This window comes from Rhamphochromis longiceps, linkage group LG16 (assembly GCF_057381845.1).
Source record: "Rhamphochromis longiceps isolate RC_006_pf linkage group LG16, R_longiceps_female_GT1.1, whole genome shotgun sequence".
NCBI lineage: Eukaryota > Metazoa > Chordata > Actinopteri > Cichliformes > Cichlidae > Rhamphochromis > Rhamphochromis longiceps.
Window position 1 is genome coordinate 23,753,596 of NC_140572.1, and position 16,726 is coordinate 23,770,321.

Sequence of the window (16,726 nt, forward strand, 5' to 3'; positions counted from 1 at the left end):
GTTACCTGAGAGTTTAACGCTTAATGCTGAATTAAAAGGGACCGCGGTGCAGACTGGACTCAATGCACAACTTAATGGCTAAGTGACAGAGATTTGACTGGCAACTGTTTTGCATAAATGTTCATAAAAAAGTTACCTTCCGTGAGACATGCTGATTCTTTTCTTTTTAGTCCAATGAAGGATTTTATTCATGAATTTATTCTATCGTTTAACTGTTGTTAAAATGAGCACTGCGACGGTCCCACTCAGTATTTTCTGAACGTTTAACTTATAAATCAAACGACTGATGTTGATAAAACAGCCAACTGAGGTAAAATATCGAATTAAACTTTCAAAATGAATCGCACTTTGTCTCTTGTTACAACATCATAACCGGTTTTATGTAACACAGAAGTCTGTGTGAACGGGTGAAATGTTTTAATTTTATATTAACGTGCAAAAAAACTTGAGCTAACTTCTTTATAGTTTGCTTCCAATGAGCCAGACGTGTAATTTTGTTTCAGGTGGTCTTAGGGGATAGCTCTCTGGGCTTTCTGAAGGCCCTTTGCACATTGGCTGCTTTTTCACTTATTTTCAGTCCAGCTCTTGTACCTCACCATTTTCATAGAGATTTTCTGTTTTGTTTTGTTTTGTTAAGCACTTTAACATTGATATATGAATCATTCAAGCATAAAAAGCCACCTCAATCAAGGGATGAACCAGTGTTGTGTATACACATAACAGACAACTTAGCAAAGAACCAATTATAAATTGTATCCTTAGCCACTTTATCGTACAAACACCTAATTTGTTCCTTTAGTTGAATCTATGAAAAATTCCATCACAGTTTGACAGGCATTGCAACAACAGCATGATTTCTAAAGAGCTATTAGACAAAAAAACGGCATATGGCAGCATGCCATTCACTGTGTCCTTAATAAAAATTAAGAAACTGGACAAGCAAAGGACAAACAAAAGCTTGCAGGCCTAAAAAAAATCAAACTCTGTGTTCAGCAGACGAACAGTATCTAAAAGTCACGTTCTTAAGAAAGAAGGGGGGGAAAAACAGCAAAGACCTGACACAGGACCTGAGAGATGCTTTAGGTCCTAAAGTTTATCCATCTGCTGGTGACATTAGAAATCGTCTCAAGGTGGCTGTCAAGAAGTCGTTCTTAAGGAAGGGAAATGAGGAAGAAAAGCCTGAGGTATGCAAAATTACACAACAACTTTACTGAAAATTAGTGACAACAGGTCGTTAAAGAGTGAACAATCCAAATGTGAAATGCTTGTTTCAAATCCATCATCCAATATATGGATGCAGAAGGACTGTTGTATCTGACATTTACCACAAGCCATAGCGCTTTGCTGTGGATTAAACAGATTGCTGTGTAGGCTGGACTAACTGCATGACTGATTAGGCAGCGGACACAGATTGAATTAAGTTTTTCATGCAACGATTCCACAGATTCCATTATTTAATCTCTTTATTTATTTATTGTTGAAAAATATACTACTGTGGCATCCACTGTGGTTTTCTGGGAGGATGGAGTAAAATATATCTTTGCTTAAGGATTCAGAGAACTGAGCATATGCACTGCATGTGGTAGGACTCATATTTTCTGAAGGTCTACAGAAAGTAAATGCCTATTTCTGGCTACTCTGTTTTGAGACAATGAGCTGAAATGTATTCTTATTTAGAAGTGGAAAGTAGTGAGATGAGATGATCTAAAGTGAGTGAGATTTCCATGATGCCACAGGAACAGATTTACATATGAAAAAAAGTTGTGTTGTTGCTTGCTTGCTACAACCTACAAAGCAGCTTTCTGCCACTAGCTCTGGGATGTGTTGTGCAGCCCTTTACTGTGTAATCTTACCAAAAATTAATAACAGTGGGGCAAAAAAAAAACCATAGAACCGACACAAATCACACATTGAACATTTTAATAGAGGAATTATTGAAGGGCTGTCGTACTGAACTCGAGCTGTGTAGTGAAGTATTTTTAAAATATTAAAATATAAGGCGTTCATATTAGAAAGTCTTCTTTAAGAGGATCAAACAAACTGAGCAGCGTACAACAAACATTTTTATTTAATTTCTACTTCTACAAGTTAATAAAAACATCTAAACACTGGAATGTTATAAAATGCAGGTTTTAAACTGCAACTTCTGCACAAGTTGTTAGCTGTAAACACAAAGACCGGATCATTTATATTAGACGCTCCTGAAAATGTTACAGATCTCACATCCTGAATGCTATTCAGTGCCTCTGTAAGTGCTTTGCGCTGTCATTTAAAAGCTGAGCTGCGCTGCATCCTTCACCACGGAGTTCAAGGCACTGAGATCTCTCAAGAGAGAGGACACCCCCACACAATACCACAGATCCCCAGAGCGGTCTGCAGGAGCACTGAAAGACTCAATCTCCACTCCCTCTGTGGCCAACACTCCTAAACAAAGAACAATTGAAGAGAGAAAATAGGTGTGAATGGAAAGAAAAGAAACATGGTGAAGGTTACAATTTAGTTCTCACAACTCAGGGCCAGCTTTCATCTAAATTCAAACTCAAAAACAAATGTGCGTAAAGAAGCAGTTGAGGAAAAACAACAAGAATGCATGCTTTGTTTTCAGACACACATTTTAACAGACAAGCAAACTATCTACCACCAACCTAAACTTTCCATTTAATTGTTCTGAAGTGAGAAAAATTTTGACTCTTTATATTGTGTTTAAGGTTACTGCCTTAGCCTCCAAAACTGATGGAACTAATGGAAGTCATAAATTAATTCGTAAAACACTGAAAAGAAACTTTTCTCAGTTACTGATTGTGAATGTTGAATATACATTTGAATATACAATGAGGGAGAGTTTGTGCATTCTATCTATTGTCCAGAGGGTGGCGACTCTATTGCACTACTGGGTTGGACCTGCTTTTTCTCTCGCTTAATACTTTGTTGCATGGATTCAAACAGGTGCTGAAACAAACCAGTATTGATATGATAGAATTGCACAGTTGCTACAGATTTGTTGGCAGCACATCTGTGCTTCAACCATGTCCCAAACCTGCTCTGAGATTTGATGACTGTGGAGGCCATTTGTGTACAGTGAAATCTTTTATATTCACAGATTATAGTTTTGATGTCTACATTTTCTTACCAGCCAGTGAGGACAGGAGTTGAGGATTCGCAGGGGCCTTAAAGAACAGCAGATTTCCAGTGAGAGAGATGGGCTGTCTGAACACACTGTTGCACAGCTCCAGGAGGACAGGTGCTCCACCTTGAACTGAACCGCTGGCTTTGTAGCTGCAGCCATTGGCCGCAATCTCCACCTTACACACGCCTTCAGTGGCCCCGGCAGATGCACAGTGGGCCTGGTAAACCTGAAGAAGTTGAGATAAAGGAAAAAGATTTATTTGACATATATTCCACTTGTTTTTCTCATGTTTTATTTGCCTGAATAAATTGACGGTGTACCGTGATTCCAGTTTCCTTAGCTAAGCTCAGCGCGTTGATGAGGTTCGGGCAACATCCTGATTCATGATTGAGTAAACCCACCAGCACAGCTGAAGTCATGTAACCAGTGGAGGACTTCATGCAATCCCCTGGTTTGTTGAGCAGAGTGCAAAAAGCTTTTAATTATAGGCAAAATATTTTAAAGTAAAACTGTTTTAGAAAAAAAAAGACAAAAGAAATTACACAGAAATGATATTCCTATAATAGCTTATAAACCCACACGACTGATTGGACAGTTTCACTGTGACACCAGCAGAGGGAGGAAAAACTGCTTCCTAGTATTTTTCCTTCCTATGAGATGAACTCTCCTTGAGGTCGCTTGGTTACAGGAAACTGGTTAAACCAGAAATGTTACCTTGTGTAGTGATTTGAACGTGACTGAATGGTTTCTTAGACGCGCTGAAAGACTGAAGAACAGATCCAACGGCTTCTCCGAGTTTAATCAGTTGCTGCGACTCCTGGGAGAACGTGCTAGCCAAGACCTGAGCATTTACCTGCATAAGGAGAACAGTTTAAAATCTGTTACAAAATCATTCTTTTTTTCTTTTTTTAAAAAAAAGGTTATAATTATTTATTTTAGTTGAGGGCTTTTTTTTTTATAATTTTTTTTACCAACACCCTCCAAATGTGATCAAACTGGATTATCTACTGATACTGTTTCCTGCTCAGTCTCTGTTTCTTTGTATGTATCACCACTGTTTGCTTTATGTTTTTTGTACTAAACAAACAATAAAATATATCAGTTTTAAAGCTCCAGATGTCCAATGTGCAGCTGTCATATTCAAAATAAACTGCAGCACTGACGGCACATGGAGTAAAAGAAATAAAGAAAAATTTAACTCACAAATTCCTGAGACTGATGGTTTTCTGCGAGCATTGCTCGCTTGTCTTATTTCCAGAAACAGCGCTGCAGTTTTATTTTTTATATTCTTCACAGCTTTATAATCATCTGCTTATCTGATAATACTTGACATATTCTGCTGTCCATTTGGTGCAGATGAAAAGTGAAATGATGCATCAAATTCCCACTTTATGGCAAGTGTGGACAGAACCCGAAGCAGAAAGCCTGGCTTGACAAAGAAAGCTAATAACCACTGCTGTGATATCCATTAGGTTCCTGTTTTCTTCTGACCTGCTGCACGGCAGTCTGTAAAACAGTCCACTACTTCCTGTATAGATAACTGTGGGTATGAAGTCTGATTTGTTGATAGTGATGCTTTTGAAGCTTGAGAATATTTAGGCTTCTTTAGCGATTCATTTTACACAAATCCGCCAAACAATCACTTCAGTAGCCCTTTAGCAAATTTATAACTCTGGTCTGAGGAGTTATTTTTTAAACACAGTATTAAGACGAGCATGTAGGACTTACTGCTCCGACCAGGTTCTTTCCCTTCACCATGTCCACGATCTGCAGGGCAATGTCCTCCCCACAGCGAGCCTGAGCCTCCTTCGTACTGGCTCCCAGGTGAGGGCAGCTGATGACATTGGGATGCTCCACCAGTGAGTGGTTCTTAGGTGGCTCCTGTAGCCAAAAACATAAAGACAATGTGAAATTTAAGCAACAACATCTTTTTATTTAATAAAAATAAAGTCAATCAATCAATTTGACAAAAAGAAAAACCTCCACAAAGACGTCAAGGCCTGCTCCTCCACACTGTCCAGACTCCAAGGCTCTGAGCAGAGCCTCCTCATCGATGATGCCCCCTCTTGCACAGTTCACAACCTTCACGCCTTTCTTGCACTTGGCAAAGCTTTCATCGTTAAGCAGACCTTGGGAACATCAAAGAGAAATTCCACATCTTGCTGATGGACTTTGCGCCACCGTTATAATCGACCGACATATGATTGGTGTTTAGCTCACCGACAGTAGAGGGCAACAGGGGAGTGTGGACAGTGATGTAGTCACACTGGGGCCAGAGCTGCTCCAGAGACATCTGTTCCACTCCCCAGCTGGCTGACACCTCTGGAGGAGTGATTGGATCATAGCCAATAGTCTGTTAAGGAGAAAACAACCTGTCATCTTTTTATGCCTGTTTATTTTAAATATCACAGTAACTGTGAGCAGATATCATATGCTGACCCTCATGCCAAATGACTGCATCCTCGAGGCGACCTCCTTTCCTATTCTTCCAAGTCCGACTATTCCGAGCACTTTGCCGTACAGCTCTGCGCCCATGAACTGAAAAATCGGAAGCAAAACAATGACCCACCTCCAAAAATCTCAAAGTACACAGATCCAAGTGTCCCATCTGATTATTCACAACTGAGTGGACAATGGAGCCAACCATGCAACAGTAATGGCTTGATGCTCCCAGTGCAAACAGCCGTTCAAACAGCACACTGGAGAGCAAGCGAAAATGCTTTTACCTTCTTGCGATCCCAGTTTCCTTGCTTCATTGACATCGCTGCTTGTGGCACATTTCTGAAAACAGATCAACGTAATAATGGAATATTACTGCACTTCAATTACAACCACAGAGCTTCTCGGCAATTGTTCAGAAATGACATGACTCGTCTTGCCTTGAGAGGCTCATGAGCAGAGCACATGTCAGCTCAGCAGCACTGATCGTGTTGCCACTCGGCGTGCTGCAGAAAAACACAGTTATAAAGTAAAGTCAGTGGTATACTGGAACTGCACAGTGAAGAAAATCTGCATTTAAACTGGAGGCTTACTTCATGACAATAATGCCCTTTTTGGTAGCGGCAGGAACATCTACGTTGTCCACACCGGTCCCAGCTCTTCCAATAATTTGGAGATTATTAGCAGCACTGATAACATCAGCTGTTACCTTGGTTGCAGATCTAACCACGAGGCCATCATAGTCCTGAGATTCAGAAAGAAGCAGAGCTGTTTTAAATACACCCAATAGTTCACACAGAGTCAATGGGTGTCAGTTATTTTGAGCAGCATAAAAACTGTGAACCAGTCAAAAATCCTATGCCAGGATATGATATACTTACTAAATAATTCTCATTAATTCCTCATTTCTAACACTGATCTTTGGCCTGTTTTATGCCAAATGATTTACCTCTGTTCAACCAGAAATGTTACAAGACAGGTTATAGTGGGGTTTTTTCCCCTGTTACAATGTAACATGGACTTCTATAGTTTCCCATTGCCAGGGGGACACCTGTTAACCATGCAAATAACTTTTTTCCACAATAAAATGTGATTTTATATCTCTGTCTGTGTCATGTCATGGCACATGACATGACACAGACAGGTGTTGTTTCAGGTGCCGAGTTCTGGGTTTGAATCTGCTTCAAGACCATTCACTGTGTGTCTTTTTCCTGCTCTCAGATTTCCCTCTCTTCTTTCCACTTTCTTGTCTAAATACAGACTAAAAAGCAAAAAAAACCCCAAACAAACAAAAAAACAAAGATCGTAAAGATTTTTTTTTTTTTTTAATGGTTGAAACTGCAGCATTCAAAACTGATCATGCTGCAAAATGACATCTGACTGATAACGTTGTTAAATAGTTCTCAGCAGAGTGCCAAACAACATCTGGTTCGTGTACACACACACACACACTACTATTACCAAATGTTATTCTTATTAACTATAAAGGACACTTTTAAGCCGCTTATGTTGATCTTCATGTAAATTCTATCCCATTTGTTGCATGGTGATTTATTAGCCTGTGTTGCAGCCAGTTATTAGATCAGTTAGCTCAGTGTGAGAGATGAACACTTTGTGTTACCCTTGTGGTGTATATTCTTGATTTATTTTATTCTAGAGGACAAAAGCATAATAAATCATTTAAAAATTCTTGAACAGAAGCTTTTTCTTGCTAGAAAGCCCAACAAGGATGTACAGGCATTATTTAAGCAACACAACCAGTCCATTTTCATCTCAGAGCTATGGTTTTTTTTTAATTTAAGACTAGATGCTGAGAAACAGCCATCCAATGGTCATTCAACATTGAAATGTTTATTGAGAATAGGCTAAAATAAATTTTTAAAAATAAATACATTTTGGACTATGGGGGCTCCAAAAGGCTCACAGCCCCAGGGTGTACAATAATGTTAAGACACCCCTGCAGGGGCCTCATGTCATTTAGGGCACCAGAAGTTTTAGAGCCAGCCCTGTACAGTCCATTCAGCTTACATGAGAACAGCTCATTATTTCTAATCTGACAAATTGAATTTGTTCACATATTCTTAGACATACACACATTGGCTCTGTGGAGAAAATGTGGGATTGATGGAATAGTTTGGGTTGGGGGTAGAAGTGGAATCAGTGGCCGCCCGATGCACTTGCAGCAGATAGGAGGTCTGACCGTGCGGCAATAGTCACAACACCACGAATGAGTTGCATCAGCTTCACAATGGGCGGTACTAACCGAATAAATCAGTTTTTAACTGGCTGCCGGGATCATTTAATTACACGTGTCAGGTTGAATTGTGTTACGGAATAAAAAATGCCGGCTGCTAGTCCGCAAAAACTTTTTTAGGCGTGCAGGGGCACATGCGCACCGATTAGAGCGAAAGCGGCTTTAGACTAAACTTTATAGAAACCTGCTTGGTAGGAAGAAAAAAATAAACCCGACAGCGGGTGCATGTGAAGAAATCACGCAATATAACGCAGAGTGCCATTACTACCTTTATCTCCGCGATTAATTCATCCTTAGTCATGTTCTGCTTCTCCGTGACTCGGATGCCATTTTCCTCCAGAATCGTCTTGCAGCGAGGGTCGACACTTTCACTAATCAGCACGGTTTTGATGGAGATCGGGGCCATCTTGGTGTTTTCTCTGCGGGTCGCTCGTTGGTGGGCCACCGGTGGGTGCTGAGTGATCTGGGAGAAGAGATGGATGGATGGATCGGGGAGTTACTTCTTTTTTCTTTTTTTTCCTTCTGCCGGTTTTGAATGGTCGTCTCTGATCTAAGACGCCCCCTTTCTACGTGGATCCGCCTGCAGCTCTCAAAGCATAGAAAGTCAAATCCGAACAATGCATACTGGAAATCCTGGAAATGGCCTGCATTCAAAATAAAAGTGCAGAAGTACTCTAACTGAGGCTAATACTGGCTTTTGGTTTGTAAGACTACACGTAGTGCTGGTTCAAGGTTAGCAACAGCCTCCTGTTAAAATGGATCAGCGTTATTTATTATTTTGCACATTTGTCACACATACATGTAAATACAAAAAGCAGTTTTTAAACCATAATTCAAACTATTAAGTGAAAAAAGCTATTCCTAAACCCGATAACTACTTGTGCCACTTCTGCAGCAAGAACTGCGATCAAGCTTTTGTGATAACTGGCAATGAGTCTTTCACATTTCACATGGAGGAATTTTGGCCCACTCTTCTTTGAAATGCTTTAACTGAGCCACAGTGGGAGACGTTTGGTGTGAATAGCCAGTTTAAGGTCAGGTCAAAGCATCTCAATCTTCCATCTAACCTTCCTTTTATTTTTTGGGGACATTCAGTGGACTAGCTGGTGTGCTTCATATCACTGTCCTGCCACAGGCTATCACACTACCACCACCATGCTGATGTGATGTTTTGTTTTGTTTTTAATTGAAATGCTGTATTCGTTTTATGTCAGATTTAACGGGACTCAAAGCTTCATATAAATTAAACTCATATTATATAAGGTTTCTTTTGGTGAATGTGAGATGAGCCTTTGTGTTCTTTTTGCTCAGCTGTGAGTTTCTCTTTGGAGTTCTCCCATGGATGATATTTTTTACCCAGTCTCTTTCTTATTATTAAATAATGAATGCCGACTTTAACTGAGGCAGGTGAGGCCTGCAGTTGAGTTATTTTATGTCCTTCTGGAGTCATGTCATGGAAGCACCTGAAACAGCAGAACGCAGTCATTTGGAGTAATTTTCATTTCCATTTTCAGACGGATAGATGTCAATGACTTTGTTTCTCAGCTGTTTCTTTAGATTTTGAGAGCTTTTAGCCTTCTTCACGTTGTCAGGCAGGTTCTATTTAAGTGATTTCTGGATTCAACAAGTCTGGCAGCAATAAGGCTTCGTATTAGCTAATGAAGCGTAACTTTCCAAAATCAATGGTTTATCACAGTTAATTCATTATTCCTTTTCATATAGGGCCAGGCTTGTAAACTTTTTTCCCTTGATAAATGAAATCCTCATTTAAAAATTTCTATTGACTTGGATTTTATTTGGATAGGGTGTTTTATTTTGTACATACTTTTATTTGTCAACTTGAGATTTTCTTTAACTGATTGCTAGCTTTTATTTTATATGATGGGATAGGATATGTTTCCTTTATGGCAAAGATGGAAAATGCTTTTGTTAGAGCAGTTAAAAACTAAGACAAACACACAATACATATAAGAAATAGTGCCAATAAGTAGAATGATATGTTGCTGAATAAAACAGAATAGGACAAAAATATATCAATAAGTATCAAACTAATCTAAACAGATACATATACTGAAGGGAAATGAGTGTAAACTGAAATAAAAAATAATATATAAAAAGGTAAAATATTGTAAGTTCAATAGAGCAGCAATGGCTTATTAAATGTAATACAAGCAGTATAGCAACTATCAGATGATATTAAGGTTACTCAGTGTAGCTTATCCATACACCAATCCCTAACTCGAGACTCTAAACGATGCATAGTTTTTAGTTATACCAGGGATAATATATGAATTGTATGCTGTACAAATTAGAAAAAATGAAACTGAAAGATTGCAAATAAAAGTAAACACATAAACCGCATTCATAGCTGGAAAGGGATACATCTTTAGTTTGTAAGTACTATGAAGTACTTTACCTTTACTAAGTACAAACAGTAGAAAAATATTATTCTTAGCCTGTCTCCGACGTTCAGTGAAACTCTGCTACAAATTGAAAACAAATTCTAATCATGAGGTGTTGATTATGCTTATTTCTAGATCCATATTTTGTTTCTCAGAGTTTACCAGCATAGCCTTGTATGAAACACAGTTCAGAATAACCTTCAAAACTCTATCAAATAACTGAGTATAAACTATAACAGCTGAAACATAAGTAGCAAAGTAAAGGATCTGAGAGATGTAATCACCTAAAGATCAAATTGGTCCATAACTCTCCCCATTTAACAGTAAGTCAGGTCAGGCGAGTCTTAATTCAACAGACACTGTTCATCACCTGACTCATTAGGCAGCACATGACAGGCCATGTTTCACTGCTGGCTCAGTAAATTTAGCACATCTGTCATGGTCACACAGCTGCATATGCCTAAAGGACCAGATTTTACAATGGATTTCATTGACCAAGATCTTAAACAAGAGTAAAGACAACAAAATTATTTAATCTGAAATTGCCAGGAGTCCTATTACAAACCAGAATCACTGTCCAAATCAGAGACTCCATCTTTGTCATCAGATTTCCCATCATGTTTAATTAGTATACTGTAAATAAAAACTTTATGAACCATTCATCTATTACTTTCAGTTACTCTTTTAACATTTTTTCATAACTACAGGCTTTGTCAGTGGGCATATTTTGACACATCAGAGTAGTAAAAGTAGTAAAAACTGAGCCCTAACTGTCAGCACGTGAATCACAGGTGGACTCAGCCTGAAGACTGCAATGAGAAAAACTTTACCTGCTTGTTGTTTTTAATAAACCAAACATTGTACTTCACAGCGTTCTGGTCTATGTTTGTAAGAAAAAAAACAAATTTGTACAAAGTACAAATGTGGTGCTTAGAAAAAATTAATTTACATATTTGATGTTGTTTTAAACCATAGACAAGATTGTTCTTTCTAAGTTTAGACAACCACTTTTCTCCTCTTGGTGTCAGTGAGATAACTGAACATGCATCCCCATGCAGAAATTGTGTATAACTATGGAAAGATCACAAAAAAACGTGTGTCACGCCATTCATTTTCCCTAGTTTTTTACATAATGAATTCAGAGTGTATACGAGTGTGTATATATACACTTGACTGCGGTATAAAATACTGTTGTAGATCAATGGATTTATTGCCTACTAATTTGAGAAAAACAGAGCTTTCTCTCCTGAGCCCCGCTGACCCTCCGAGGGCTCTGCCTATCAGTATTCAGAGGATGATTCTGATTGGTTCCGTCATTGCCTGGATACGACGCAACAAACTCAGGCTACGTAGAGCGGGCAGTCTGATGAACGCCAGCTTTCAACTATAATAAAATAAAAGAGAACCTTTACTTTGTTTTTTGTGTTTGACATTATTTTCTATAATAGTAGCCACTCCATCCGATAGGAATGGCAGCGGTGGTTCTGTACGGCCGTCGTAGAGGAGCTAGTAAGAATGGTGAGAGCCAAACAGATATTTCAAAGTTTATTATGTGTAGTTATATAGTTAACCTTTGCTACCAGAGCCGTTTTAAGCCATTATTGAACCAAAAACTCTAGATGGAGCCGAATGTAATGCTCATTTATTTAAGCTATTTGTTTGTCGAGGCTATTAGCCTATAAGTGCTTTTGATTTTAAATTTTGAAAGTCTTTCCAAGATCCTGCTTCACTTCACTTCAACCAAGAAGTACAACTATGAAAGTCAGTTATTTTACAAGTGGGGTGTTGTGGTTTTTTTCTCTATATGAGTATAATATCTTCTAGGGACGTAGTAGGAACCTTGGTGTGATCAGTGGTTGCTGTAGCACATGTTCCAGTGGTAATTTCTTTATTAATGTGTCAGCAGATGAAGCCATTAGAGCTATGCAGCCACCAGACCTCCGACATGTTACTGTCTTACGTAAGACTGAATGGCTGAGGATTCAAGATGAACTGTGTGGGGTTAATAAAGAAGAGAAGAGAATAAGAGAGGCAGCTAAACAGCGAGAGAACCTACACCTGCAGTCACAGGAGGTGGTGAAACTTTGGCCTGATACCCTCCATGTAAGTTCCATGTTGAGAGACATTTCCTAAGATTAGATTTATACTAATAAAGTCATGTGCACTTGCTAGGTTGAAAAGAGCTGGAACACAAAGACAAAAACACACTGCATCTTACGTACACTTATGTCTTGTCACAGGGACAAAGGCTGAAAAGGCTGCAGGAAAAGAAGATTCGAAAGGAAATTGAGGAGGAGCAAATGAGACTGGCTGATTTAGAAGAAGCAAAATACCAGGAGCAGAGGCGGAAGGAGATTATTGAAAAAGCCAAGACTCAGCTCTACTGTCAAACCGACAGAGTCAAAGGACTACATGTTAGTCTCGCTTGTGCATTATTATGCCACTTGTGTATAAAACTGCACAATTTCACCTAACAAATGATTAACACTTCCTCCACAGAGTGCACTCCTGCTGACAGAGGTGCTGAAGGAGAGGGATGCTCAGATTGAGCTTAAACAAAGAAGAAAGAGTGCCAATATAGATGTGGACAAAGCATTTCTGCATATGGTACAGACTAGAGAGGATGAAGCCTCGAAACAGGAGCAGGAGAAGGCAATGCAGAGGAAGCTTGTGAGACAGGTTGCTGCAGAAGACCTGAGAAACCAGTAAGACCTAACAATCAGGCTCCAGCTGTATGTGTTAAGAATTTTAAATCCCCAAAACACCACTACCCCAGGACAATGACAATTATATGATTACTTTTCCTCAGAATAAAAGAAAATGAGCTGCTGAGAGAGCGACAGAAGCTGGAGAGCAAGAAGGATGGAGACGAAATCCAGCGTCTCCAAGCGCTGCATCAGCTGGAGCGAAGGATGGAGGCAGAAAGACAAGCAAATCAGAAAAGAAGCCTCATGCAAGCTCGCCAGGTAGGCTCTTATCTGAATCTTATCTAGTATTTAGTTCACTGGACATTAAGTTTATTTAATGCATTTTACAGGAGCATATCACCAACAGAGACCTCGTAAGAGCCACGGATGCTCAGAAACGGGAAGCTGAAGAGGAGCAAAGGAAACTGTTTCTCTCTACTAAGCAAAAAATCATCAAGTTACGCAAAGAAAAAGAAAAAGAGCTGCTTAGGTAAGACAGAGTAAAACAGTATATATCAATAAATAGCTCTGGATCAAAGTATCTCCAGTGCTACATCTTCTTAAATATAATGGATACTCGTATGCATTTTCTTCTCTAGAGAGGCCCAGACACGTAGAGACAGGATCATAAACAAACTGACGGTCACACAGCAGGAGCAAGCTGTCAGCGAGGAGCAGAAGATCGCAAAGGCTGTCGCAGAGAGCGAGGCAAAACAGGCGCAGCAGCAACTGGAGGAGGATGAGAAGAAAGCTGCAATGTTGAAGTCCATCAGTGTACACAGAGAGCTAATGGTATCTCAAACCGAGCATGAAACATCCAGTGTGTTTCCTCTAAGTCCAATTTTTCTTAATGTCGTGCCATCCCCCCTAATTAACAGTTTTTATTTAAACTTACAAGAAAAAAACCACAATCCTCTCTCCTGCCCCAACACATCTCATCACATAAATGTCTCGTTGTAAATGCATTCTTTATTTTTAATGGACACATTTATAATGGTATTCAACAGTATACAGAAAGTAAGGCAATGCATGATCTTAAATTGAAAGAGTCGTACCTTAAATACCTTTTACTGCTCGTACACATTATTTTCCATTCTTTTTCATCCTGTTTCAGACTTAAATCACTTTCCCATGTCTTCTTAAGAGCTTTATTTATGAGCTCAACAGCTTTGGGTGCTCGTAAACTACATGGGTTAGGGTTAGAAGATCCCTGAGTTGCAGATGTTTAAATATTCCAAAGTGGTACACAAGCTCTATTTATTTCAATATACCATCACAGTGTATATATATCCTCCAATGTGTCTTTTCTGTGTAGAGAAATCCATATTGTTGCTGACAAAATGTAATCATGTGTGTAATGCAAACTGTTTTACCAGAGACAAGAGAAGGAGGAGAAGGACAAAATAGAGAGGAAGAAGGCCCAAGAAGCACTGCAGGCCAAGAAAGAGGCTGACAGAATATTTACTGAGAAGCAGCAACTAAAGGTTAAGAAAATCAGAGAAGAAGAAAGAGAGGTGCAAGACTTCAATGCTGCGCAAATGGTAATGTCGGCCAAAACTTAAGTTTTAATCAGAAACTTTGCACCTTCTTCACTGAAACTCGTTTGCCTTTGCCTTGCAAATACAGGCTGAAAAAGGTGCCAGACTTCAGCAGCTGAGACAACAGGAACATGAGTTTGAAGTGAAGAATGCAGAACTCATCGCTGAAGAGGAAAACCGCTTCCAGCAGTATTCACAGCAAATCATCAATGCTGCAGCAGAGGCTCAGCGAAACGTGTTTCCACTTTGTAAAGCTGCGAGGGAAGGGATCGGAGGTGGGTCCGGTCCTGTTTTTAGTGGAGTCAGGCCAAGTTACCTTGTTCAGGACCGCACTGGAGCTCAGATGCCCAAATACGTGTCATTGGCCACCCAGAACATCAAAAAGCTTCACCAAGCTGTAGATATTCAGGATGCCAAGAGAAGACTTGGATTCACATGGTGATAGGTTACATCCAGTTTGAGTGCACTTCCAGAAAGCAGGTTCAGTAAGTGTGAGTTTGTTAACTCTGATATGAGGGAAACACTGTTCCTGAGTCAGGCTGTGTGAACCTAACCTGCTTGCTATCAGGTTTCATGAACAAACTCACAAACCCCTCCTACACCCGAATCAGCCGAAACACTCGGTCTCACATCCACATCCCGAACGCCCTAATGTCACCTGCATTTTGTCCCTGTCAGATTTGGACAGGGAAAAAAATGAAGATTCAAGTATATACATACAATCACTTAAATCTTTTAATAAGTGCTGTTGAAGGTTCTACAATGTATTTTAACTTCACAAGACCGTTCATTAGTGAACATGTTTGATTAAAACTGGAAGTTTCTCTTTGCCAACATAGAAAGGATTTGTTTGACAGCACTTATTGGATTGACCAATACTCAGAACAATGGCAAGTCCAAGGAGCTCCAATCCATTCCTAAACAACTGCAGATTCCAGGATCATCAGTTCAAACAACTGTACGCAAGTGCAAGCTCTTCAGATATAGCACACAATGCCATGGTCTGCGTGAAGAACCACACTGTTACCTCAGATTAGATGAAATCTGTTAAAATGCTCAGCATCAACCCAGTAACCACCAATACTGATGCCTAGAAACTGCTTGAAATGTCCACAACGAAGACAGCTTTACATTCCTGTGAAATGAGAGGGTGACAAGCAAGAAAAAAAGCTCCAAACATCTCCAACACCTTCAAACTGAACTGAAATTTGCAGTTGCCCACACGAAAAGCCAAATGCCTTCTAGAATAAAGTTTTACAGTCAGATGAAACAAAGAATGAGATGACAAGAGGTATGTTTCGAGGAGTAAAACCTAAAAACACTGTACCAGTTGTCAAGCATGGCGGTGGTACCATCGTGCTCTGGCTGTTTTGCTGTCAGTGGTGCTGGTACATTGCACAATGTGGATAGAATAATGAAGGACGATTATTGACAAATTCTTCAACTTTATCTCAAATTCAGAGCTAGACCATTGAAACTTGGACACAACTGGGTGTTCCAGCAGGACAATGATCCCAAACACACATAAAAACCAGTGTTGGAAGGAATAAAGCAGGCTGGCATTAAGCTTCTGGGATAGCTTTCTGAAAGTCTGGACCAGAATCCTATTGAAAATCTGTGAACTATGCTTAAAAAAACAAATTTATGCCAGGAAACCAACCATTTTAAACGAACTTCAGCTTGTAGAGCTGCAGCTTGAGGTCTGTTTGAGGTGCAACTTGCTAAGGGACATTTAAGAAAGATTAGCTGGGGTGCATGTATAATTTTGACCCTGTGTGGTTTAGACAAATCTAAATTAAATTCAAACTTGTGTACTCAGTTTTTGTTTTTTTAAGGTTATTAAAGATGTGTGCTGCACGATCATTTCAACCTGTAAAAAGAACAGTTCAAAGAAATCAATAAAAGTCCCAAATTATCATGATGAGTGTAAACTGCACTGTGTATTTGAAGCTGTCTGTGATTATCACTAAGTAGACAAAGCTCTTTTCTTCCATCCGGTTCTTTAATATAAATGTCACGGACCACACTAAGATTCGTATTAGTCCACTGGATTTTAAATAGAGGCTCTGATCTTTATTTATCTGTTGCCATGGTGAATCCTAGTAACGAGCTGAACTCAGAGACAACATACTCAGGTTTTCTGGGACTAAAAACTCAAGAGTTAATCTGCTCAGAGGTTTTTGAACCTGCTTTCAAACATGCTAAAAACATCTTGATACTGATTGTGCCTCCTTACTCTCCCTGCGGCCAGGGAGCCCATGTTGTATTTAATAAACCGT

General features: G+C 39.5%; 2 protein-coding genes across 3 annotated transcripts; one reads left to right on the top strand and one right to left on the bottom strand.

Moving 5' to 3' along the window:
- Positions 1–1,349: 1,349 nt before the first annotated feature.
- Positions 1,350–8,413, bottom strand: phgdh (phosphoglycerate dehydrogenase). The gene is made up of 12 exons (XM_085385206.1): positions 8,089–8,413; positions 6,160–6,311; positions 6,007–6,072; positions 5,854–5,908; positions 5,567–5,665; positions 5,348–5,480; positions 5,108–5,256; positions 4,856–5,008; positions 3,842–3,980; positions 3,448–3,575; positions 3,131–3,353; positions 1,350–2,424 (listed from the first exon to the last, which is right to left on the bottom strand). The coding sequence occupies exons 1-12, from the start codon at positions 8,224–8,226 to the stop codon at positions 2,270–2,272; spliced, it is 1,590 nt and encodes a 529-aa protein (XP_085241332.1). The 5' UTR covers positions 8,227–8,413; the 3' UTR covers positions 1,350–2,269.
- A 3,150-nt stretch (positions 8,414–11,563) lies between these two features.
- Positions 11,564–16,359, top strand: cfap210 (cilia and flagella associated protein 210). Of its 2 annotated transcripts, none has more exons than XM_085384699.1 (9): positions 11,564–11,740; positions 12,126–12,325; positions 12,463–12,636; positions 12,722–12,927; positions 13,032–13,188; positions 13,260–13,399; positions 13,509–13,701; positions 14,286–14,450; positions 14,536–16,359. In XM_085384699.1, the coding sequence occupies exons 1-9, from the start codon at positions 11,692–11,694 to the stop codon at positions 14,887–14,889; spliced, it is 1,638 nt and encodes a 545-aa protein (XP_085240825.1). In that variant the 5' UTR covers positions 11,564–11,691; the 3' UTR covers positions 14,890–16,359. The 2 variants fall into 2 exon arrangements, with proteins under 2 accessions (XP_085240825.1, XP_085240826.1); XM_085384700.1 differs by having other exon boundaries at positions 12,129–12,325.
- The last annotated feature ends 367 nt before the right edge of the window (positions 16,360–16,726 follow it).